Genomic DNA, 27,944 nt, shown 5'->3' with positions numbered 1-27,944 from the left:
ACCTCAGCTACGCACGCCAGAGACATGGTTCTCACAGCGCACAGCAGGGAGAACTGTGCCCTCCACGTGGTATTCCAGAGAAACCACACATGGTCACTCTATTGCACCGTTTCATTATGGAGATACCGCTTTTTTTTTTTTGTTAACACATCATTACAATGTGTTGTTGGAACGAGTCTACAAGTTTTATTCCGAACAGTTATTAAGTTCAGTGCGCTACTGTAAGTGTCTTCTTACTGTTTGGGAATAAGCCTTAAGTTGACCATCAGTATGTAGCTGTGAGACATTAATTACTATACCATAGTTCTCTGAAATTTTTATATGGTGCGCCTACAATTATTTGTACGATTTTGAAAGCTCCCCTGACTTCAAAAAGTTTGGGAAACAGTAGCCTACTGAAAAGAGACATCCCAGCATTTTCCTAAAGTGTTTTCAGCAATCCGCAAAAAAATCGCAATTAGAAGGCCAAATGGGGATTTGAACCAAGGTCCCCTGAAATGTGAGTCCAGTGTCTTTAAACATTCCTTCTCTACCCTTTCCCCCAAACGCTCCATAAAAGCAGGGAAATTCAGGGTCGTACATATGGTAAAGATAAAGGAGACTGATATGGCCATAGCCCTAAAAAAAATGAAGAAAATAATTTAGATTATCTACAAGAACTATGAACCAGAATTTGTGGGTTCTCTCACCTCATGGATGGACTCCACACACCCAGTGCACGCTCCGACCAAAGAATGCTGACTGGGTAGCACGTGATTGGACATTCCCTTGATTGCTGGTCTGCAATTGGTTTGAGAGCCTCAAAACATGCATCACATGAGCTGTAATATTGATTTTTATATTTATTTTATTGGGCCTATTACTCCTCTAAGCCACAAGATGAACTTATGTCAGCTCTCTAATGCTTATTGGATTGAATTTATTTTACTTATTGTTGAATTTGTGATGAGTCAGTTAGAGGTATTCAACTTATATATATTTAATATATATATGATATTTGTGTATTGTTATATATATAATTCAACACACAAATATATATATAAATATAAATAAAATTTTGCACAACCCTGCTAAGCCAATAATACCACAATATAAACACTTAAAATTAATGGTGGATTATCTAATGACAATACTAATTAGTTATGTCAACTGGTAGTGGTTTGTCTACAGCATGATGGCATGCTGGAACATGACATTTCCCCACAAATTACTGTCACTGTGGAACTTCAACGACTTTTCCAGGTTTTCAAGTAAATTCCCTGACTGCCCCTGACCAATTCCAACTTTCTTGACTTTTCACTGATTTTCCCTGACTTTCCAGAATGTGAACACCCTGGTTTATAATGTGAAGTACTGGAAGCATTGTACCTAATGAGTAGAAACAAGATTTTATGATTTTATTTCTAGGTCAATTTTTTTTTAAAACAGGAAATTTCGGTGTTATTGTTATTTATAATGATAGTTAATTATTCAACAAATATGACAGATGTTTTGTGATACTTATTTCGCAAGAAAAATATCATTTTGAATATTAAATTATGCACTTTTACAATATAATGATTTGTAATAAGCATGTCTTACTGTTAGAAACAAAAAAATTTAATTGTCAAGTAATCATATTTTTTTTAAATGTATCAACATCATAATGAGGTACTAATAACAGTTTATAAAGATTTTAAAAAAGTAATTTTTTTCCAATCTCTTTACGCATACATTTATTTTGGTACAAATATTGTGCTAAATAAATTATATTCATTGACTATAAAACAATATTAAAATATTATGTTTTTTGTGATTCAAGTTAAGTTTTGATTGAAAATATTGAATAGTTTCATGATTTTAGTTGCATTTCAGGCATAGAGTGTATAGCTGTTAAATTATTTAATAAATTGCCCAAAGATCTTCAAATTTTCTGTTTTCAGAACAGTATGTTATTTAAAAAAAAATTAAAGGAATTTCTCCATTTACATACTTTTTATACTATTATTGAATATTTGGATCACCAATATTAGTATGTATAAATTTATTCTGATTTCTGCATAATTATAGCTTGGTGTTGATTGTATTATAGCCCTACTGTGTGTGTGTATTTTATTATTTATTTATTTCATAACTGATATAGGTTTATATACCGTCAATTTTTATTATTTGAACCATTTGTAATATGATTGTATGATTTGTATTGTGTATTTATATTTAACTTCTATTGTATTAAATTGTATTTAACTTGCTCCATGTCCTTAATTGGGGACTAAACGGAGTGCATGAATAAATTAATTAATTAATTAATTAATTAACTTGAATTTCGGTGTTACACGGTGTATTAACATATTTTTTGGTGTTATTTCTGTTTTATCGCAACTCACCACATAATCTCATCCCTACTAAAGAGGTCATGGAAAATGAGAGACTAATTTAAACCAGCTAACTGATCATAATAAAATTTAGTATAAGGGCAAAATAAAATGCATACAAAGAAACAACAACAGTTTAAGCTGTGCATGTTCTGGCTATTCCACATCAACTGTCATAACTACTGTAAAAATGACGGATTCTATAACCACTGCAATCATGAAGGACTCTCATATGTACATTTATTAAGGTAGCCAAAAAAAAAAAAAAAAAAGTTAGAAGTTTTCCTGTCATTCACAATGCTCCCGATATTAACTGCTGCATCTCATGGTACATGTTTGCAAGGGAAAATATGCGGTGTAGACAGGATTTCCGTTTGAAACCCACAACTGCTTGTAATTGTACAGTTTGAATAAAATGCCTTGATATCAGCTTAGGTAGGAAACACAGAAGCCACAATCACCACAAACCAAGCACCAGATAGTGTTTTTCAAACAGAATAACAATTCACAAGAAACACTGCAACGTTGTAGCAATCAACAACTGGTTTAGAAACCACTTTTAATGAAGCAAAAACTATCTGGGTAATAAACGTTTACTTCACGGAAATATAGATAGTTGAAGAAGAAATTGAGAGCATTACTAAAAATTAAAATAATATATTACAGTACAAAGGATTAAGTGAAATTATGGATTGGTAATCAAAACAAAAAAGGAAAATAAACACTTTGAACTAGTTCAGTCAAATTGATAAACAAATTTCAAACTTACGTATTTGAAGTTATCTGACCAACTTTGTTTGATGGTAAGTACTGAAAGCTGTTGTCTGTCAAACATAATTATTGAATACAGTTGAAGGCAGATGTTTGACAATGGGACAAGGTCGTAAGACATGCCACCAGCTGCAGCCAATCACACAAGATATGCCATTCTCTACACCTCCTGAACTGTACCTCGCCCAAGTGTCTTACCCCTTTTGGTCCGTTCGTCCACTGAAGTGGACAATTTATATCTAAAGGTACCCCCCTCCCCTTCCTGGACACTCATACGATGTGCAGAGCTTCAGGAAAAACGTCATTTCAAAACTCTTCAAGATATCGTAGTGGGGTCTCTTTGCGAAAAGCATTTAAGATTTTTCTGAGGGTCAAAAAATGTACTTTTGATTTTGGATTAAGTTTTTAAACTGTATTTTAAGAAGAGTTAAAAAGTCTCAAATGCGTGTTTCCAGGGTAATTTTCAGGCTTAAAACAACCAATACCGATTCCTGAAAGCACTTAAGAGCATTGCATTACAGCTTTATCTTCATTTCTCCGCCATATAATGTTACGGTCACCGCTCAGGTCTCACAGCTATCCTGTGACGACGAGTAGACTGCGCGCCAGTCCAGAGGAGACATCACGCTGGAAGCACCAGCGAGCGTCGCGCTTATCATCCTGCCTCACTAACACACATACACCCCTGACGAGGTGGGCTCCTTAATGATAGATAAATTAATTAAACTTTAGAAGTGTGAGTAGTCTACATTCTAGTCAAATCATTATTTAATGCTATGAAAAAAAAAGGATATTAAGTTATATATTGTAATTAGATTCAAGTTTTTATGATTTTATTTTGAGTCCAATTTAATTTTTAGAAAAAGAAATTTTTATGTTATTGGTTTTATTTTTTGTGAAATCTGTTAATTGAAAAAGATAGCATATTAATGAACAAATATGACAATTTAATATTTAGGCATTAGACAATTACAATGGATTTTAAAGAATACTATTAAAAAAAACTACATTTTGTCTTTCTACCCTTGTAATTTCCACCACTTGTAGTAATGGTTTGTATTATCAAAAAAATTTTCAGACAAAAGTTTTAGGTAAAAATTATAAGATTTACAAACAATTTGAATGGATTTGATAGTGCACCTATTAAGGGTATTAATTTTTTTTTAAATTCTCCCTCACATTTTTTCAACCAATTGCAAAAATGGTTTGTTTAGTCAAAAATTGTTTCTCAAAAAATTTAGAAAAAAAATGATAAGATTTATAAAATATCAGAACAAATTTGATGTTGTGCCTACGAACGGAGTTATGATTTCTTTTTTTGTCAACCAACACTTGTATTTTCAACCCCTTGCAGTTATGGTTGGTCATAGCAAAAATTTATTCGGACATAAGATTTTGGCATTACTCCTACGAGTTGTAATATGTCCAACAGATGTGATTTTTTTCATATTATGGGGGGGAGTTACAGCAATTTTTCAAAATTCTACCCCATTTCTACCCCTTTCGTAGATATTGCCCATTAACGAAATCAACTAAGATTTTCCGCTAATAGATTTTATGTATCAATTTGTAAATGATTTGTGTGAACTGTAACATTTATTGTGTCCATAAAAAGTTATATATATATATATATATATATATATATATATATATATATATATATATATATATATTAGAGAGAGAGAGAGAGAGAGAGAGAGAGAGAGAGAGAGAGAGAGAGAGTTTGGGGTCTATGGACTTGAAACAAAAAACTATATAAAACATTTTCCAAAATTTACACCATAGTAACAGTTACAATTGGTAGTATTTCTTTGAAATCTACCTAAAATGTTTAAAACCAGAGTGGTCATAAAATTACGTATTGTGCATATTCTTAATTTTTTAAAAATGCTAACAACAAATTTATTCTATCACAATAACATATACATAACATAAACACTACTGCTTTGCTTTACCAGACTAATATCTTGTGATGTGATGTACAAGGATTTTCAATTATAATACAAAATCTGAAGTATATTTAATAAGTTAATCACTGCAAATAAAACTTCTAAACAGTTAATACTGTGTAGTCTGTGCAAATATTTCCAGTTCTGAATAAGGTAAACCATAACAGATCAGTGTTTTGTTTTATTTTTTTACCAACCATGTATATATTGAATAAATCTTGCTTCTACGCCACTGACTCACCTAATTGCTTAAGGACATTAAAGAGCTCAGCACCTTTGTGGAGAAATGGCGAATGAACATAATCGACCCATATCAAGAATAGCTACAGCACAACCGGTGTACGTTTATCTCCCATCGTCGCTACTTCCTGGAGAAGTTGCGTCACAGGCATTCCCGAAGCAGTCAAACCATCAGCGAGCCAGTGATAATCTATACCAATGTTAACTGCAAGGCAGGCAGTAATGTTTGTCTGGGATGGTAGATATTCCGTATCAGTTCGAAATTCCTAGAACAAGCATAGAAGTATGCCAACCGGCAATTCTCTGAAGAACCACAATGGAAGAGTCGGCCGATAGCGGGCTTCATGACCGAATAGCCAGCTAGAACACTATTCATCACAGACCCCATCACTACATCCAACCCACGTTGGAAATCCTTCAGGAGTTCACATACTCTTACTGTGAATAATTTCCCTGAATTTTTCCTGTTCTTCCTGTCCAACCTATTTTTTTTCCTGCATAATAAATAAATCTTGCAATATGACATAAATATGTTTAACTGCACACATTTCAACCACACACAACATGTTAAATTGACTTTCAAATGTTATCCTGCAAAATACAGAGTTTTTTAACAGTAATTAATTTCATCAATGCTATGAAACTAATGCTACCAGTGTGACAATCTGAAATATAAAACCACCATATTTGATCAAACTTAGAAACTATACATCACTGATTATCAACTTTTGACTGTGCTTCAAATCATTCAATCAATGCACAGTTTATTTGTTGATTGTTTCTAAAATTTAATTAATGATGAAGACATAAGAGTTTTTTTTTCAACTACACATGAATTTATCATAAAAATACAGACTGCTTTAAAGGCATTAAAAGAATACACTAGTGTTAAAATTTACTGATACAGTTTGGTAATTAAAATTTTGACAATTTTTCTAGAGTTTTCTAAGTTTCTAAGACATTTATTCAATTACCTGAATTTTGGTTTGTATTGAATTCTAATACAAACATCAAAATATTTTTGAATACGAATATAGAATTAAACTAGTAAGAGATGGGAAGAATTTTTTTCATATTTTTTTAATATTTTAAAAATTATATTTTAAACAAACACTTGTGGTACATGTTTCACAAATAAACAGAACCGATTCAACAGTGAACATGGTACATAAATTATAATTTTTTTATTTCTACCCCTTTATTTTTTCAACCCCCTTCAACAACGATTCATCTTATCAAAAATTGTTTCAGACAAAAGTTTGAATTAAAAATTATAAGATTTACAATTAATTTGAAAGGATTTGATAGAGTAATGAATTTTTATTTTTAAATTCTACCCCTTATTTTTCGAAGCCCTTGCAGCAATGGTTTGTCTAATCAAAATTTGTTTCAGACAAAAGTTTTAGTATAAAATTTTTAAGATTTACAAACAATGTGACCGGGATTGGTAGTGTACCTTCTAAGGGAGTAACTAATTTTTTTTAGTTCTTCCGCTTATTTTTTCAAAACCATGCATCAACGGTTTGTCTAATAAAAAATTGTTTCAGATAAAAGTTTTAGAAAAACTTGTAAGATTAATACACAATTTGTATGAATTCGATGTTGTGCTTATGAAGGGAGTTATGACTGCTTTTGTCCTCCAATGTTGGTTTTTTCAACCCATTGCAGTTATGGTTAGTCATATCACAAACTTATTCAGACAAAAGATTTTGGCATTGCTCCTACAGTTATATTACGTTCAAAGGGATGTGATATTTTCCATATTATGGGAGTTACAGTGATTTTTCTGTTTTTCAAAAAACTTTCCCCATATCTACCCCTTTGGTTGGATATTGCCCATTAACGAACTCAACTGAGATTTTCCACTAATAGATTTTATTTATCAGTTTGGAAATGATTTGTGAAAAATTGTGACTGTTAGTAACATTAAATGGCGGAGAAACTAAGATAAAAGTGTAATGCATGGTCCTTGGGTACTTTCAAAAATCTGTACCAGGCGTTTAATGTCTGAAAATCATTCTGAAAAAAAATGTGTGTTTTAGCCCTTTCACTCAACTAAAAATAGTTTGAAAAATTAATATGGAAACAGAACTACCCATTTCCCCTCAGCGTATTCTTAAATGCTTTTCGTAAACAAACACTGGTCTGATATCTTGAGCAGTTTTCAAGTCCCGTGGTTTCGTCTGAAGCTCTGTGTGCCCAGATAGGTGGAAATGCATAAAATTGGGATTTTAAAGGGCTGTTATTTTTCAAATTTGTGGACGCACCATTTAACTACGAGTAAACTCCACACCAAACAAAACCAATCGGTCAAAGGACCTGCTCAGAGTTTGAAGCAGGGTAACGCCACTCCACAATTCCTCATAAAATGCCACCAAGAAATCCATTCTACCGACACGCCCGAGAACAATTGGTCTCACTTATCACCGTCTTATAAGCCAGAAACTACTTGTCGACGTGTTTAGTCGACTGCGAGGCATTTGATAGCTCATGCTGTAGCAAAGTGTTGTAACGTTTTGAGGAAACCAGCAAGTTAGAATGTGATCGTATATACTAATTGGTAGGGACAACAAATTTTGAAACAAATTTTGATTAGACATCATTGGTAGGGACAAGTTTTTGTGGTTTTATTCTTAGGTCAATTTTGATTTTGAAACAGGTTATTTCAGTGTTTTTGTTTTTATTCTTATATATTGCCTTTATTTGTAAAAATTGTGTATGATTCGAACAAATATGAAACTAAAATGTTTCTTAATACCTAGTTCACCAAAATAGTCTCATTTGGACTAAGACATGCTGCACTTATATAATAATATCATTAGTAATAAGCATATATAGAACAAAACTATTCAGAAAAAAATCAAAATAAATCAGAAAAAATTTTGGGTCTTTAAAAAATGTGCCAATGCCATTAATGTAAAAACTTGGAGATGCAAGATGAAACAAAGTCACACTAATTTTTTTCTAATGATGCTAAATAAATTGAATGCAATGAATTTACTACATAGTAAAAGTTAAAATATTTGTAGTATGTAGAAGTTAATTTTTGTCAAATTGCTGATTGATTTCATGAATGAGGTTACACTTTGGTGCTAAATAGTGTATTAACTTGCATTTTGTTGTTATATGTTGCACTTACATGCTTTGCGGTGTTATTTTGGTTTTAACACGATTCACCATATAATCTGGTCCCTATGTATTCGTTGTCGTTGCACCTCTCTCTCTCTCTCTCTCTCTTACTGTTGATTGAAGAAAAGCATACATAAGACCACATGCACCACCATAAAAAAAATTGTGCATGTACTTATGTACACACAACAGTAGTTATACTTCATTTTTTTTGTTTTATTGCACTGAAATATTTTTAAATTTTACTACATACAATAAATACATTTAACTTTTGGACTGCAGCCTTTAGTCTGACCAAAATATTTTTAAAAAAAATGCAGCTTTCAAAATATTAGATAGAACCAACAAAGTGTTAATATTTTTGACGTTATGTTCATTCCAAACCAATTTTCATGGCTAATAAATTATAAGTATTTTTTTTAAGTTGTCATTACTTCTTGTTATGACTAATAAAGTTTACAATGTAGTATAGTCCAGGATAGTTTCACTATCATAAAGTTTCATTTGGCACACCAATACGCTTAGTTCATCCCCCGATATTCACTAAAGCGAATATGTATGACTGCAAGATGCCACATGCCATCTTGAAGACTTCAGCTCGTGGATGCAGCAGAAACATGCAAGTGCATCGGACTTAAACCCGATGCACTCATGTTGCAAAATTCATGCACATTTTGTTGCATGCTGAAATCTTACCTTAAACATGCCTAATAAAGTATAACTTCAATAATTACCCAATAAAATACCAGAAATTAAAAATAATTTCACAGCGTCTGTTCAATCTGAATAAGAGAGATTGCACAAGCAAAGTACATACTCCCTTAAACAAATAACTGTGTAGTGTGTACGTACCATTCATTTACTAAAATCTAGAATACTGTTAGTGATATGCCACTAAATACTACATGCATGTCACAACACATACTGTTTTTATTGCACGCATGCCATGCAAAACTACCTACATACATTTCATAGCTATAAATTAACGATTATTGTGTTTGTTTATATGATCTGCACAATTTCACCATTATGTGAAACTCAACCACTAAAGGGTGAAAAAAATGGGTGGATATGGTTTTAAGATATATCACCAAATCTAATCAAAGAAGGTAAAATGAACAGCAAGCATTAAAAATAACAAAAAAAAAAATTTGTCAATTTTACGGAATTCTGCCTTTAAGAGGGTGAAAATGAGGTAAGATTTCTTTGATCATAAAAAAAAATCATATCTCCATAGCAAATAAATCTGGATTTAAGAAACTGAGCATGATTAACTTAAATAATTAATTACGGCAGGTGCCTTTACCACTTTTCAAAATTTGAACTTAAAGGCAGTGAAACAGAGGTAGGTAAGTTAGTATTTGTAGTAATATATCATATTTTCAAGCAAATTCAGCTGAAGTTAAGAAACTGAGCAAAGCTAACCAAATTATATGATTTCATAGTAGGCCTTTTGTTTTTACCTTTCCAATTATTCTATATTTGATTGCCAAACGGGTGAAAAAACTATCAGTTTTATTTTATTATTTACGTCATATCTCTGAAGCTAATAAAGTAGGATGTAAGTTATGTGATATGATTTATAAACATGCAAAATCTAACACCTCTTTTTTAATACTTGCCTAGATTCTATTTCTAAAGGGGTGAAAGACTGCAAATATGGTTTACATTAAATAATATCTTCTGATCCAATCAAACTTACTTCAAGATATTGGAAATGATAGATAAACATACCTTCATCTACTTTCTCTTATTTAATACTTTTCAAAAATATCATCTCTCAAGTTGTAACAGAGGTGAATATTTCTTATAAAAATATATAAGCCCGTAAATCAGTTTTCTCAATTAAGTAAATTAATTATAAATATTTTGGGTTTTACATCTAAGATGGAAAAACAGAATGAGTTTTGTTATAATTGTTTAACAAAAATTGCCATATTTATTTAATCTATAGTTCTGAATCTGCACTATGCATCCCTGTGGGAAAATGAGAGGGATGAAAAAATTGTTTGATTAAGTAATACTGTGCAAAACAAGGAATCAATTCATATGTTAGGCAAGAAATTTGATACCTGTACTTAACATTTCAAATATAAATGTGATTGTTTCAAAAATCCTAAAACAATTTAGGTATCTGTGTTAAGGTAAAATTATTAAATTATTCTAAGCACAGCTATAAACAAAAAAAAAAATTATGAAAGATTTTATGATCTTCATCAAAAATAAATAAGCATGTTTTTCACAAATTTTTTTAATTGGCTGCTTCATGAAACGAAAAGGTGATATGTGTGATCTGATCAATGTAAAATATATCCTTGAATACACTTAAACAAGATTATAAAAACATTTACTTAATCTATACTAAAAATTAAAAAAGCCTACGCATAACCACTTTAGGAAATGTCATTCTTAAACAGTTTGGTTATAAATTTAATCTTTTATACACTTGATAATTTGTGTATATTTCATAGTAAAAATGTTTGGAATTAATAATATACTTTTCTTACAACGGTAATATATCAACAAAACGAATCCATGGGTTATTAGCTAGTAAATTTAAGTGTGTGGATAAATTTTGCAAACACAAATTCTAAAATTTGATTTAGTTGCACTTAAAATATATCCGGAAGATTATCAAAGTATGTACTTTACATAATCACTAATTATTTGGCAAGTTATATTTTTATAATACACTGGCAGAGATGACCTTTGATTTTCCTAAACATTGGGGTCATTCAAATGTGTCACAGCGATGGATGTAGGAATGCTGTTTTAGATGGAAGTTTTGGTTAAATTAACAACATTCACCAACTACAGTTGTGTAAGGTATAAATATGGGATGCAGAATAAGAACTTATATTTAGGGACATGATTTTATGGTCAATTATGTTTCTAAACAGGAGATTTCAGTGTTATGGTTTTTATTTTTATACATTGTGAATATTCATAAAAATTGTGTATTATTTAACAAATATGAAACTAATATATTTCTTAAAACTTATTTCACCAAAAATGTCTCATTTCGACTGACACATGATGCACTTATACAATAAAATAAATTGTAATGAACATGTCTCAAAAATGACTACTCTAAAAAAATAAAAACATATCGGCATATTTTTGAGTAAGTGAAAAGTGTGCCCACATTATTAATGTAACAATATGTAACTAATAAGATATGCACGATCAAACAACTTGATATTTATTTTTGATAACAGTAAAAGATAACATTTTTGTGGTTTGAAATAAGTTTGGTCACATTGCTGATTTATTTCATGTTTTTAGTTTGCGGTGCTAAATGGTGTATTAACTTGCATTTCAGTGTGAAAAGAGTTGCACTAACATGCTTTGCGGTGTTATTTCAGTTTTATCGCAATTCACCATATAATCGTGTCCCTACTAATATTTAAAAATTTGTATCTTCTGGTTGCTTGTGCAAAACAGAAGCTTAGCTAAGGTGACACTGGTCTCTCTCTCTCAGAATAAAATGTTGGGTGACAAAAAAAAAAAAAAAAAAAAAAAAAAAAAAAAAAAAAAAAAACATAATTACACATTACTTCAAAAATCACTTTATTTTTTTTTTAATTAATAAAAACATTTGCATGCATTTCAACAGCAAGTAGAAAAGTGAACACACAACTCAAAAACAACAAATATGCTAATTCCAGAATTTGTGACACAAATAACAAACAAGCACATGCAACATTCAGATCACTTACCTATGCTTTAAAATACTGATCCACTTGAAATAATTTAAAAAAATATCATATAACCATACAACATTATTTCCTTTTGAATAAACAGCCATAAAAATGGAACACGAGCTGAAAGCATAAAACATTTATGTAAATCAAAAACCAAATTGAGAACATTACAAGTTTGACAGTTCTCAAAGGTAATACTGATTTCCCAACTGTCACTAATAAAAGCATCACGTGATGTTTATTTACTAACACCAAAAACCACATTAAGTTCTTTATAAACAACGTTGATAAAAAAAGCAGAAGGATTATCTATGTTAGCCAGTGGTACAGCTTGAGAATTGTCAAATAAGAGACAATTTAAAAGACACATTCTACATATTATGAACATTACATAAATGTAACATGCATTAATGCAGAATAGCTTCCATACACAAGTACTCAATTGTTATTGGGGTTAACATGACATATTTATGCACAGAAAAGTTAAAGTTAAAGAGAACAATAATGTAAATGTAATACTAAAATTCACTCCAATGTTAGTTGCTTGTTGGTTTTTTTAACATCAAAAATATCAACTACATCCAAATTAACCATAGCCCCGTAACATAATATAAACGTAACATTTAACAAAATTAAAACTACTTATTTCTAAAATAAAAATTAAATAATAAATAAATATCAAAAATACCACCTTGTGAAGGCTAGATCTTAGAAACATTTTATGCAAAGCAAAAAAAAAAACTACATGAGTACACACACATACAAAATACATAAATATTAAAGATACATAACAATCATAAAGAAGATTCAAAAGCCTGTCGCCGCAAGTTAGAAATGTGATCAGTATGTTCGTGCCAAATAATTACGGAAACCTGAATGTATAGAAATTTTCAATACAGTGTACAGTTTAAAAAAAAAATTACAAATGGTTTTTCATAAAATAAGGGATTGAAACCAAAAAATTTAACATATATAAAAAAAATTGTCTGTAAAGTTATTAAAAACAAATAAGAACAATTTCTATAATAACCAAATCTTAGAACAAAATATATTTCTATGATTTTCTTTCACAATTGCATAATAGAATGTTTATAAGTTAAAATTTACTTTGAAAATAAATAAACTTTCTTCTAAAATTTGGTTATTATAGAATTTTTATGAGATTTTATTACTTTCTGAGCCTTTTTTTTACTTCATTTTTTTATTGTTTCAATTATTTAAAAGATTTTCTTTAATAATTGCATAATGTAATGTTTAAATAAGTTAAAATTAGCTTTAAAAATATATATTTTGTTTTAAGATTTGGTTACAAATTACAATAGAGGTTACTGTTTTGTGATTTTAATAATTTGTTTCATAGTTGTTTATTTTTTGGTTCAAGCTCTTATTTTATAAAAAAAATTTGCAATTTTTTTATCATCTATATTCTGTATTAATTATTTCTAAACATTCAGGTCTCCGTAATGAAAACATCTAGCTAACAAAACTAACCCCATAAAATTCGGTGAAATCATTCAGATTCTATTATTGTTTCTATATTCTTATCAATCATGCATAATGCGACAGTTTTTATTCTCTTAATGTGATGAACAGTACGAGCCACATTGAAAATATCACGAGGATAAAGTCAAGGAATGTTTGCACATCATCACTGGCGGTTTCCAAGGGAAAAAAAATGCCTCTTTATCCAATGCAACCTCAACAATAATATCAAACTTCAATTATTAAATAGCTCTTGCAGTGAGGATTATTTGCCATGCCTGGTGAACAGAACAAAAGGGCTTGAAAAATTTCCCGAAAATAAAATGCAAAAGGAAATACATACATTCCTTTATAACATATGTATTAAAATGTATTAAAGTAATATAAAAATTTCACAAAAGTATCACACTTACAATGTGCAATTCTAAAGAAGATTAAAAATCTTAGTTTCAGATCATATGCATTGCTTCAACAACATTTTAATAAATAACTGGTGACCAGGCCCGTCAAGAGGGTGAACATGGTGGGGGGAGGGGGGTGTAGGAGGGGGGGGAGGGGGGCAAAATTACCGGAGCCCATGCACCAGTGGTCCCCGGTTGAAATTAGAGATTTTTTTCAATGTGCTACGGTTTACCCTGGTAGGATGCAAATTACAAGTCTATTACTAATATAATTTTTACAAGAAACCTTATAATTATAGCAATATGCACAGATCACGTTTGCAGTTATGGCCACAGTAACATTTACAGATTTTAGATAATTTTTTTTTAATTAGAGGATTTGATAAGTTGTACATTAAATAAGAGTGAGGGGGCCCGACAAATTTATTTGCCCCCTGGGATCCCGTTTCTTTTGATGGCCCAGCCAGTAATATTGTTTACCATAATATGGTGATGCAAATTAAATAGAAAATCACCAAACAAATATGTAGACAATTTAAATAGAAATAAAAACCATACCAAAACTAAATTAAATTAAGCAGATTAAGTATCTCACTCATGTGAGTACCTACTATGTACAAGTTATGTATTATTAATCACATCACAACCTTTGCATAACCACTAAATACCACAGATGTTCATTAAAAAAGTTATTCTCGCAGTACATATATATAATATATCATGTACCTAAGCTACCTAAGAAGCAAAGCAGTGTTTTTTTGTGACCACAGTCAGATTCCTGAAATAATTTTTAAACTAGCAATTCATTTATCCATGGCTTATTCATCAAGGAATAGTTTACGTAAATATTTCTGAATACATAATGAAAATATACATGGTGCAATTTCAAAAGAAAAAAATGCCCAAATTTAAGTGTGTATTAAAGCTGTTCAATATTTTGTTACATTAATAATAATTTATAGTAAAATTACATTTTTTTAATAATATTCACTTTCATTATAATGAAGAGACAAGTAGTAAACACTAATAATATTCAAACTAATATTCAATTTCAACAGCTTCTCGATGCATTCAATATATTGATCCCACCAACCATATCAACGAAAACAATCATATCTATGAAAATAATATTGAATAAAATGATAATATCAAAACCAATACAAAATTTGAAACCATCAATTCTATTGAGAAAAAAAAATCAGTATTATCATTGTCTTAGATATTAGTTGTGGCACCAATTTAATTTGTTTACATGATTTGTATGCAGTATAATTAAAGCCTCCTTCAATCCTTTCCCGGCTTACAACATTTCAGTAATTTGTTAACTTTTGACAAGAATCAAAGTGAATACAATTGATTAAATATTAGTTTTTGCTAATTAAAATGATGTGGATAATATGAGTTCCAATTCTGTTTAACTAATGTTATATAATGTTTAGGCTAATAACTAAAAGCTAACAAAAAATTAACTAATTTATAATATTTTAATATAAAAATAAAAAATTACAATTAAACTGATACGTACTCAAAATATTTCAAAATAATGACAATGGTTTTAAAGTTTTAATACTACTGATGATGTTGACATCATTTTCATTAATATTATCATTTTCATATAAATAATTGTTTCATTGATATAGTCTACAGGATTAATACATATCATCAATACAGCATCAAAGCTTATTGAAAAGCTATTTGATTTTAGTTTCAATATAAAAATTTTTGATATTGAACAGCCCTTGAGTGTACAATTCGTCTCTAATTAACCTTTACCCGCTAATTTTTTTTTAACCTGGATTTTACTCTTTGTTTATCTATACTCCATTACTTGTCATTCTTTTTTTTTACTTTCAAAAAAAAATATTTTTATTTTATTTTCATCTTCATATGTTATTTATTTTATTCTCAGTCTTTATTTACTCTTCCTGCCTAATTCATATTATTAGTTATTTTCTTTTTTTCACCTTTAACTTATTTCTTTGTCTTGCTTTAATCATTTTCTCTTCTACCCTTTTACTATTTTCTCTCATTCCTTTACCGTACCGTATTTTTTATCCCTTAGTATCCTAATAATATCTCCATCTCTTGAATTTATTTCTCTACATTTTCTCTTTTCCTCTTCCTATTTGATTTTATTTTTTTTTAAATATTTTTCCTCCCTCCTTTTTCTTAGTTCCTCTCAAAGCATAAAAATAGTTCCTAAAAAAATACGTAGGTATTTAAAATGATTTTGACCGACATAAATTGTTGTTGTTAGCTTATGCTTAGCACATTACAACTGCACATACGGATCAAAAAAATGCTGTTTGTTAAACATCAACATCTTACAGCATGCTTTAGCCAGATATGCTATCTTTATTCTTATACTTGTTTAAAATGCAAACATAATTCTAAGGTAGACAAATTGCAATAAGTGTAGAGATTTACTCTTTGCTTTTAAGGCATACACATTTCCTTGTTTAAAAACTAACTCTTATAGAGTTGTATGTTTACAAATAAAACAGAACACAATATGTACACACATAATAGCACTATACAAATAAAAAATATTTTTTTTAAGTCAAGAAGTGAACATTTTAAGTTAAAAAAAATCAGAAAAAAGTAGTATAATCTATAAAAGATATAATACTGTTATTAAAAGTCGAAATACCTAAATTAAATCTCAAATTATTGACAATGTATATTCAGTCAAAAATGTTTCTCGCCACAATATATAATGATGTAAATGTAGGAAAATGTACTTCCCCCCCCCTTATTTTTTTTTTAGAAAAACTATAATAATAATAATTTTTAAAATCCCTACAATATTTTTCTAGAATATTCTAATTCAACTACATTAAAAAAAAGGCTTAACATTGTAATTTGTGTTCAATTCAATTGATTAAATCTGTAAACATGTTAAATCTGTAATCAGAGCTCGATATACTACATGCAAGATGCGAATGGTAGTATCACATAGTGCCCACCGGAAGTCTTGTGAGCTGATAGCACGGCAGACGAGGAGCATGATGGGGTGCAGCCAAGGAGGATTGGGAAATATCACTGGGAGCAGAATTGTTCTTCGAATGCTATTGCCGTTCAAACTACATGTTTCCACGTAGACTGATGCAAAAGCATTATTCGAAAGTTGATGTTTTTAGAAGAGTCAATGCGTAACTGGGCCATGCCAAGTTGGAGCTACTTGGTTCAGTAAGACTCGCATACTATTTGCCTCTGCCCGTCCGTTTTGAATAACACTTTACCATCTCCCTACTGAGCTCAATCCGCAAGACGTTCAATGTGCACTACATGTACTATGATGAACTTTTGACTGAAATAAAGACATTAGTACTTGCACTCAAAATAAGTACAGTTTCAATGAGTTTCTCATTAATTTGTTCCAGTACATTATTGTGGTACTAAAAACTATACATTCAAGAACTTTCAATAAGCTTACCTTATCATAATAATAAAATACAACCAATTCAAGCACATGCTTGAACATTCGTGAGCATTTCCAGATACGTTACAATTAACAAAAAACCTAAGTATAGCAAAAATAAACTTTGAGATAGTTACATACATGCTTTGATCAGGCATTATAATGGTTTGTACTCTAAAAAAATAACATGCATTGTTATCATAAAAATGGAATGTTGTAGTTGGTAAATTTGTATAATGTTTCTAGGATATGACATCAGTTTTCTAAAAAAAAAAATGAGCCCGCATTCATTAAGAAACACCAATGACAATATAATGCCATATTCATAGGGATGGTGATTTTTAGTTTTTGCTAAATAGATGCTAAAATATGCTAAATTATATTTTTTTCACTATAAAATGCTAAATCTAGACTATTCCGAGATAAATGCAAAATCAAGGTAAAAAAACGTAGATTCGTCTTCACTCTACACAATTTATTTACCGATTGTATTTTGTTTCAGTTCAGTATCAAAAGAAACCATCATTTTATGGCGTATTCAGCACAAGTATCTTATTGTCACGTCATTCACAACTACTATTGTTCGTAAATATTGAATGTAGAATGGCCATCCGTGCCTCGCGATTGTAAACAAAGCAAAGAACAACTAGCTGGAAGATTGTCCGTCATCTTGCAGAGTACAAGTTTTTAGGCCACCATATTGCGACATCTCTGCTTCATTGCGCCAACAATTGTAAGTCCCATTTTCTGGCTGTGTTTCACGTGAAAGCAGCGTTCTTGTGTAGTCTGTGGAAGGTGGTGTGTTTACAAATATGTGCATACTCGTGAATGTGTTGTATACTGTTATTTCTCGTGGTAAAAATGGGATGAAACGCCATTTCCATTCGCAATTGCATAAATGAATAAAAAAGTGAACAGTTATAGGAAAGTGATACAAATATTTTAATGCGCAATTTATGTAATCGCCATCTGGAATGGAAAAAAAAAGATTTACTTGAAAAGCACATTAAATCTGAGGGACATCAGACTGCAAAAAAAAAAAAAAGATTCACCGAAAAGTTGGTTGAAGAAAAAAAGTCGGTAAAACGGCAAGCAACGGTTTCTTTTTTAAAAATATACTTTTCTTCAGTAATGTAAAATAAGAGAATTGGCTAAATTGTGTTTTTGAAATGCTACAAAATGCTAAATTTCAAATTCAAAATGCTAAATGTCATTATTTTAAATGCTATAAATCACCATCTCTACATATTCATAATGAGCAGGTTCAATTAACCATCATGAAATTATACACCCAATGAGAAACTACATTTTAAGAATAGCATTGATCAACAAATGTGTCAAACTACAGCAAAAACCCCAACTGTCAGAACTTTGATTACTGGAAAAAAAAATTTGTAAATAGCTGGTGAAGGCTTAAAAAAAAAAAAGTAGGAATTTATTTAAGGACTGCAGCAAAGGAACAATTTGTAAAATAAACGGCCAAAAAATCTCTCTCCCTTTCCCAAATTGCAGTGAAATTCGTTGAACAAAATTAAGAATCACCACCTTCAAATATACTTCTAGTAGTAAACGATGTGAAATTGAGGTAAAAAATTAAATTAAAGTGGGAGAAAATTTCACAGAAACACATCAGCCATTTTCTATTATGCATTACGATTTTTTATGCAATAGTGAAAAAGCCAGATGATGACCATCTGAGGCAGGGTCAACATGGATGAGAGATATGGCTGCTGTTCATTGGTGCTAAATGTCAAACATAAAGAAAAGAAGTATTTTTTTTGGCCAATACAAGTACCTGCACAAATAATGCAAAACAAATACTTTAATACTAAATACCAGGTCTATAATTAAAACTAAAAATTTTTACAAAGCTGAATTCATATTAATATAAACAATTGTTGATTATCCTCATACTATTATTGATTCTGTTAACGGACATGAACTCAGCCCTTGTAGTTGTAATATTTATAAAAAAAAATGTTTGTGAAAACCTTTAACAGGGTTTGGGTTGATTTGAACACCACTTGATGGCAATTGCAAACTACAACCTGTCTATTTTGGCTCTATATAAACTATTGCTAGTATGTATTTCTCATACTAACCAAAATATCACGTAATTTTTTTTTGCTTCTTAATTTCCTACAATCAACATTTGCAATTTTTTTGGTTTTATAATAATTATGATTATAACAAAAGATCTCCAGAGATTCATACCAATATTCTGAGAAACCCCTGTAGTGTTAATATTAGAATTAATTTTTGATCAACATTTAAAAATATTAAGCAGCAGGAAATGATCATTTAGCAATTTACAAATAAAGTTGATTATCTACCTTGATAAAAATCTCACTCTAAATCTCATACTAATCTACTATTTAAAGCTAGAGATTCCAAGTACTTAGCAACAAGACTTGGACACTGGTACAGGTTTCTAAATTGCAATTCGTGCCACTAGTTCCGACGCTGAAGTCATAAGCTGCCCCGGTGAGATCGCATTCCCGGAGGAAAAATCCACTCTCTTCAAGCAAGGGACAAATCCAAATGCAGTCAAGGCAGAACCTCACGAAGCTTATAGACCTATTATTGTCTTCCGCGAACCATGCCACCATTGACTTACAACTGTCAAATTTTCTTGTTGTAAACAATGCCACGCACATCTGTTTTGACAAATGGTATTCCAACTGATACGTTTTTGCATAAATTACTTAATGTTATGTATCGGGACAGGTTTATATTGTGAATTGTGATAAACCCAAATAACAATGAAAAGCATGTCAATACACCATGTAGGTAACTTCGAAATGTAAATTAACACACCCCAAAGCTCCGAAATGCAACAATAATTATGAAATTAATCAGCATTTTTAACTCAAATTACATAAAAGATAATCTTTCATTGTATTAAATTCAATGAATGTACTAATTTATTCAGCATTAAGTTTGTACCAAAATGTATATTATAAACAGATTGAAAAAGTTTTTAACTTTTGTTTTAATCTTAAAACTGTTATTAGTAACTCATTTCACATTAACCCATTCATACATTTAACTAGCACACAAATACTTGCCCGTTTAATTTTATTGTTCTGAGTAGTTAGACATGCTTATTACAAATTATTATATTTAGAAAATGCATAATTTATCAGTCAAAATTACCATGTTTTGGTGAAATAAGTATCATGAATTATATGCTACCTTTATGAATAAATAGAATTCATAAAAAATATAATTAAATATCCTGTTTTAAAAATGTATTTGGCCTAAAAATTAAAAATAAAAATAATAAAATCTTGTCTCTAGTTATGTACTAATTTGACACAGAACATGTTAAACTGTGCTAGTAATGAAACATCAACAACTTACTGTTTTGAAACTCAGACACACAAAGTGCTATAAAATTTTTCTAACCTCATCAACGCACCAGCCGTGCGCCCCCCCCAAGACACCCTTTGATTGGCAATCAAACCGTTCAATGTTGGGGGCAGGAAATCTTTTACCACCAGGGCAGGGTCATATGTAGGGATGAGGGTGGGGGGGGGAATAGGGGGAGGAGGGTGTTTGAGATGGAGGGGAGGTTATATCACCCCCCGAAATTATCAAGATATCCTAAAAATAAAAATATCCGTCATGCCCACTAACAAAAGGACAGTATGCTGTCCGCACACACACGTCGCCGGCACTCACACGGGCCGGACGCAGCTACGCCGTGCCGTCGGAGGGGGCGTCGTCCCGAGGGGCGGCCCCTGGCCCGCTGCCGCTCGGGGCCGAGCCCAGGTGCTCGCGCCGCAGCTTCTCGTTGAAGGCGTCGGGCGACGATATCTCGCTCTTCCACAGCTCGTAGAACTGCTGGGCGGACACGTCAGCGTCCCCCACGCCCTGCTCCCTCAGGAACTGCCTCCACACCTGACGGCAACCACACGACAGTGCGATGAAACATCGCATGTGCGATGGGCAGCGTTCGAGCAAATAAAAATTCAATCAGGATTGGCAAACATAAGCAGGTCCCAATTTAGGTTTTTCAGACAGCTGTCAAATGAAACATATACGTACAAATATGTATTAAATAATGGTAAGTTGAAATTACATTTTTTTTCTAAATAAATCCTTTTTAGTTAGATTTTTATATTAATTTTTCAAGTTGTTTAGTGTCATTTTTTTTTCACAGACAATTTTATTAAATTCTTAATACAGTAATTACCCGTGTATGGGTCGCATATATTTTATGCTGATTTTTTGTGTAAAAAAATTTTTACTGTGACCCATATGCAAATTTTTGGCGTTAAATAAAAACTATTGTATTGTGTGGTTGGATATGTACGTAAATAACAAACCTATGTTGGTTTTCAATAAATATCTACACAAGTATGTTCATCGCTGGTGGTTATAAGAGCACATTTCATATTCCTCCAGCCTCAATTTTGATAGGATTTTTATGGATTTCGGAGAGGAGGGGGGGGATATAACCCATGGCCCCCTCCTGCATACACCCTTGGTTTCAATTACTTACGCAAAATTAAACTGAAAATTCTTGATTTTTTGGTGCCTTTCGCGACCTTTTCTACAATCTGGGACTTAATCGGAGCACTGGCGACCAGCTGCAAAGCCGGGACTCACCTCCTCCTCCGGGACCGGGGTGGGCGCGGGCCGGTTGCCACGGCGACCGCCCCGCGCGAACACCTTCAGGCGGTACAGCAGGTAGTCGTACAGGTGGATCTTGTCGGCGCCGCTGCTGTGGAAGGTGGCAGAGTGCCGGCTGCAGCACTCGGGACCCTGCGGCGAACACAGGGCCGGCGCGTCCGTACAGGCGAACTAAGCAACCAGCTTGGGGTAGCCAAGTAGCTGGGGGCGGCGCAGCACGACACATGACAGCTGATACAATATGTTTAACGATTATTGAAACTAGATGAAAATGGATTTTTTGTAACAATTTGGAATGTTTACATTGACATAAGTAATTATTTAAAGTCCACGGTGACCTGTTTTATGATTTTTAATAAGTAAAAAAGTAAAAAAAAACACAAGCCTGCTTACATTTGATTGTTGACAAAATCTTAGGCTTACGTGATGTATTTTGAGGCAAGGAAAATTTTTTTTGGGGTGTCCTGTGTGGGGAGGGGGGGGGGGGGGGGGGGGGGCATTAAGGTTTTTAGCCTAGGGCACCAATTTACCTCACACCGGCCCTGGGCGAACAACACCGTGCAACACCACACTGGGGCTGCTGCACAAACTAAACTAACATGCGATAACACACCCATGAAGGAGTGCCACCACTGAAAACAAATCATGCACATTTTATTTGAGAAATGAACAATTGCATGAATGAATGCATGAGTTGTCGAACGAAAGCATGAATGAATGCATGAAATAATGAATGCATGAATGACTGAATAAAATACAATTCATGAGGCTATACAAATTCAACAGTAAAAAATAAATCAATGCCCATAAACTGAGAATGAAAGGCGTTGCCACACTGGTACACGCCGACTTGTGTTTTCAGAATACTAACAGTAAAAATTTACAAAAACTTATGTTTTTATAATTTCTGTCTGCTAAAAACTTGTTCATTTTGGTTTATGCACGTCGGAATGAGATGTAGCATGACCACAACAAGTTCACGTTTCCAACACTGAAAAACCTTCGCCTTGCTCAATGCATGTCTAAAGGTCAGTAGACTGCTTCCAAGAACATTTACAGGTGTAGCGCAGAGATATCAAAGGACGATTTTTGACAGGACTTCCGAAAATGTTCATTTGTGTGTGAACAAGCAGTGGGACGAGAGAGAGAGAGTGTGTGCATGTGTGTGCATGTGTTTTTTGTGTATCTATGCTAGAGGTAAAGACTGATGAGATGGGAACACAGCATAGCTGATAAAAACATTTTCACGGCTAATTAGTTGCATTAAGTCTTCATAATTATTATAACTTCTACAATGTTTTACACTCATTATGTTACCCTAAGTGAAAGCCTCTTACAGAACAATTCTAAAGGAGGTATCAAGTTATAATTTTAAAATTAACGCTTATATAAAAATAATGATCAAAACTCAACATGGTGTACGAGACTAAACCTTAATGCTCAATTTAAGCAGCACCAAAGACATCATGTGTCCAGATAAAATAGCACAATGTTGGATGGAAGCTTCCACACTAGTCTGCCTGGCCATATGTATGGATAGTTTCTCACCTGTAGACTTATATGAAAGTTGTGGCAAATGATTGGGTGCAAAAAACAATAAGAATAATTTGGTTTTCAAAATAACCACGAAAATGTGGTCTTTTAAATGTATAACAGTGCTATATGAAAACAATAAATAACCGTGATTGTGTTACCACAAGATAAGGTATGTGAAATTTAACACTCAAGAAAATTTGACACCAGAAATACATAGATCTAGAACAACGGTTCCCAAACGGTGGGTCGCGACCCACTAGTGGGTCGAGGTAGAGTTACAGGTGGGTCGCGACTCGACCCCAAAACTATCAGAAACCATCGAATAAACCATCAGAAAAGATAAGAAAAATAGAAACAAATCGAGTTGCGTGCAAACACATATCTGCTGTTAAATAAATAACTGTTTTGCTACTAAGTGCTTTTATTTTGTCAACCATTTTCAAATTAGAACACAAATTGTTTATCAATAAATCAATAGGTTTCTTAAAAAAGCATATATATATATGATGGTAAATTATATATACATAAAGAAGGGATACGATACAAATAATGTTTTTTACTCCACCATGGACCGATGGACCATGGAGGTATTCCTATAAGGAGAGGTGGGTCGCCAGCTGAAAAAGTTTGGGAACCACTGATCTAGAAGATGCTGTTAGTGAAGTCTATCATTCTGTACCAACAAAAATCTTATGTTGATTGTTTTTCCACGGAAACCACAATTCCTACTTGCATGGTATTAAATCGTACCTAAGTCTTCACACAACTCCAAGCAAACCCCCCCCCCCCCCCGCCCCCCGCCATGAGAGAGAGCATAAATTCAGAAGGTGGTGAAGCCAAGCGAGGACTTTTTTTTTTCCCCCATAAGAAAGCGCTGAGCGGATGTTACGACCGCCACGCTGGTAAGAGGAAATGGCCGGTCGTTGTACGACAAGGGTGCGGTTTTGTTCGAGGTCACTTTCCCTGGCACGTGCTCCATCTGGCATCGTGACGAGCTACCTGAGGCACGGGGTACACGCTCTTCTTGTAGTAGTCGCTGAGGGACGCCATGCGGCCCGAGAAGAGCAGCTGGTTGAGGTTGTAGCCGTGGAAGCGGCCGCGGCCGAGGGCGTCCCGCGTGTCCCGGGGCACCACCCCCAGCTCGCTCAGGCGCTTCCCTGCGCCCACAGGGACATTGCCGCCCGTCACTCGCGGCCGGTGCCTGGACTAATAAGTAGAGACCGGAAAAATTCGCGAATTCATTTCGCGATAGGCTAAAATACAAATAGTTATACCTCAGTGCAGCCTCTGCTATTGGCTCACAACTCACCATGGACGACTCTGGGCCGGTGAGAAACACTCAACCGAAGCTGTATCGAATCACAGCTGCTACGATGGGACGTCTCCACAAGACAGCAGCCAATGAGTGGGTGACATTTGACCGAGTGTACGTAGAACTATGGAGTTCATCCTAGAGGTCATTGAACCCGCAAATTTTTCCGGTCACTACTAATAAGTCAAGTATTCACATGTGGTAGAGGAAGATCATGAGTAACAAGACCGAAGTTCCAGAAGAAGAAAAGATACCAGTTTGGCGACTCATCAACACATGAAATTTCAACATCAGAGGAGTTCAAAGAAGAATAAGAGATGAGGTTCTCATAAAAGACCACAAAAAAAAAGTTGTAAAGAAAGACAATAGAAAAAAAAACTGAAAATATAACACTTTGAAAGAAAATGAAGGGGGAAAAAAAAGAAAATGGTTGGCTAGATAAGAAGAACCAGTTAAGTTCTATGAATTTTAAGAATTTTAGAATTCTTGTGACATCATTGTAGAGTTTATATATTATATGTAATTAAAAATATTATCATATAATATGTTATGAATTATGATACATGGAAAAGATATATAGAAATAAAACCCTGCTTGTCTTAGGAAAAAAAATTACTTTAAGATGGCATATACTCTTACAAAGGTTTGGTTCTAGTAAAAGATTGTACTATATGTCTTTAATAATTATTGGAAGAATCTGGTAGGTACCTGAACTGGCCTTCATGTCTCTCGACAGCAAAATCATTACTGACGAGCACAATGCAGTCAGAATTTTGAAATGCTCATCAACTTAGCAAACTAAGGAATATTAAGATTCTAATAACTTTTTTTTATAATTATACCATATTTACCACTAGTCAATACAATGAAAGGTCTTTAATCCAGAATTCTATGGTTCGTCGCATTCTGTATTCTGGCACCAATCAAGGTGCTTGCATTCAAAATATTATCTCTTCGGGAATATTCCAACTGTTGACCCGCCTGGTCTTGTTACTGTGCTGCCCGAGTTTTTAGTTTGCTCAGAGTCTGTTTCAAATTCAGTACAGTTTTTCCTGTTTTCTAGCAGGTTACTTCACATTTCGCATTTGGTATTTCTGTTAGAACTATACTGACGTTTGATAATTCAGCAAAATCGTGAACATCGCATGGCCGTGGTCCCATAAGTGAGGATTTAAGACCTTTCTCTGTAATAAATTCTACAAAAATTAATTTTTTTAAATATTTAACACATATTAACAGATGTTAATATTTTGAAAATCTACTGTTACCTAGCAAAGAAAACTAAAATAATACCTAGGTTACAAATTTAAAACAAACATACCTAAGTAAAAGTCTTCATTTTTCCAATACTTTCCACCATCACGACATGCTTCTGTTGAATTAAACTTTGTGGTTAAAAGGGACAAAGCACCTTTACTTAGAATATAACCAGCCTGTGCAACATTATACAGCTGATTCCAAAACAACAATGTATGACCAAAATAGAAAGGTTTACTGTAATTGAATGGAGTTACATAGAAGCGAATATTTTCTGGCAAAACAAATAAATCATCTGGAATAAAAGCAACCCAGTGTAGTTTATGTTTGTGTTTCTTCCACACATACCGGATTGAATCGCATAAAAAATGCCACGACGATTTCGGGCGCAGCTGAACAATCGGGAGATCATCATTGCTAAACAAACTGAAAAATTCAAGAGCATTGCAATGTTTCCCCCATGTGTTTTTAATAGCTACAGCATTTTTAAGTTTCTTTACATGTACTACACACAAAACATACACATGATGCTTCAGAAATGCTGCTTCTGTCAACATGCCATCATCCATGTTTCCATAGCTCAGTTCATCATAGTCAAGAGGGAAAGTTTTAATTCCAGCTCTCACGGCCCATTCCCTATAGGAATATTTAGATGACTTATATTTACTGCAAGTAGTTTCTGAAACGTCGTTTCTAGACCAATGCCAAATTGCAATACCAAAACCAATCACAAAACCCAGTGAAAAATTAGTTTTTCTGTAGCTGCACACTAAAAAGAACATATTTTATTTAAAACGTCATCAAAAAGGAAACCACAAACGTGTCTAGCATAAACAAACGAATAAAAACTGTAACCTGGATCCTCTATAAGTGTTTTCAAGAGAAAAATTTACGTTTCCCTTTCAATAATCCAATAGGAACAAACCATCTCACAAATTAAAAAAAATTCCAAGCTTAACACCTTGCGTTCGGGGAAGACGCCGTTCTCAGTATTTAGGCACTCTAAAAAACATTCATTGTTTCGCAATGATTTCATGAGTTTTGAGACTTGTGCAAAAACCTGCAACAGCACTCAAAATTAATTGGTTCAGCAATCTGGTACATTGACTCTGCATTACAGTTTAAATACAGATTTAAATAATATTAACATACGCCATAAAATAAATTCGTCCCGCTGCCATTAACACTGTTTTTAATTAAATAACGTAAGGAAAATAACATACACATCTACTCAGTGAACCTTTGGTTGTTTATGATTTTCAAGATGCAAAACATCGCAACTGCATGCGCACTACAGATATTTATAATAATAATGACAGCCTTCGGCACAAATATTCATGAACCAAACTAAAATATTTACATTATCAGAGTAGGAAATATTTATATCTACTCTTTGGTGTTGGTCGACTCCGAGCCCAAATGTGAAAAAGAAAATATTTCCTGGATTGTTTACATATTTTGTACAAGTTTTAATTTTTTGTTTGGATACTTCTTCGTTGGTTGGGTGTTTGTATGATATAATACCGAAGCGAAGATTGACTTCAGAACCCAAGTATAACAATAGACTTAGATTTTTCATCGGAACATTCAATTTATATCGTAACTCGTACATTTATACAAAAATATTTTCACATGGCCTGTTTATTCCTGGAGCCGTAGTTAGGCACGGCATGTTTTGATCGATTACATGATTGTGATTACGAAAGTTTAGCGAAGCTGGAAATTATTTGATGGCCGTCTGGCCTTAGTT

The 27,944-nt window shown here is 32.7% G+C and overlaps 1 protein-coding gene across 4 annotated transcripts; it reads right to left on the bottom strand.

The window, feature by feature from the left end:
• Positions 1-317: 317 nt before the first annotated feature.
• LOC134536904 (glycoprotein-N-acetylgalactosamine 3-beta-galactosyltransferase 1-B-like) lies at positions 318-27,489 on the bottom strand. Of its 4 annotated transcripts, XM_063376984.1 has the most exons (5): positions 26,259-27,436; positions 24,625-24,782; positions 22,066-22,221; positions 21,136-21,354; positions 318-780 (listed from the first exon to the last, which is right to left on the bottom strand). In XM_063376984.1, the coding sequence occupies exons 1-4, from the start codon at positions 26,974-26,976 to the stop codon at positions 21,151-21,153; spliced, it is 1,236 nt and encodes a 411-aa protein (XP_063233054.1). In that variant the 5' UTR covers positions 26,977-27,436; the 3' UTR covers positions 318-780; positions 21,136-21,150. The 4 variants fall into 4 exon arrangements, with proteins under 4 accessions (XP_063233054.1, XP_063233056.1, XP_063233055.1 ...); XM_063376986.1 differs by lacking the exon at positions 318-780 and having other exon boundaries at positions 13,330-21,354; positions 27,418-27,489; XM_063376985.1 differs by lacking the exon at positions 318-780 and having other exon boundaries at positions 13,330-21,354; positions 24,625-24,831; positions 27,347-27,477.
• Between the last annotated feature and the right edge of the window lie 455 nt (positions 27,490-27,944).

Source organism: Bacillus rossius, chromosome 11 (genome assembly GCF_032445375.1).
Source record: "Bacillus rossius redtenbacheri isolate Brsri chromosome 11, Brsri_v3, whole genome shotgun sequence".
Classification (NCBI taxonomy): Eukaryota; Metazoa; Arthropoda; class Insecta; order Phasmatodea; family Bacillidae; genus Bacillus; species Bacillus rossius.
The sequence above is the reverse complement of the archived record's forward strand: the minus strand, read 5'-3'. Positions and strand labels throughout refer to the sequence as shown.

Coding starts and splice junctions, on each gene's coding strand:
- LOC134536904 (XM_063376984.1), bottom strand. CDS start 26,976: ATGTTCTTTTTAGTGTGCAGCTACAGAAAAACTAATTTTTCACTGGGT. Junction 24,783..26,258: donor AAATGAAGACTTTTACTTAG/GTATGTTTGTTT, acceptor CTGTGGGCGCAG/GGAAGCGCCTGAGCGAGCTG. Junction 22,222..24,624: donor GCGTGTACCCCGTGCCTCAG/GTAGCTCGTCAC, acceptor TGTTCGCCGCAG/GGTCCCGAGTGCTGCAGCCG.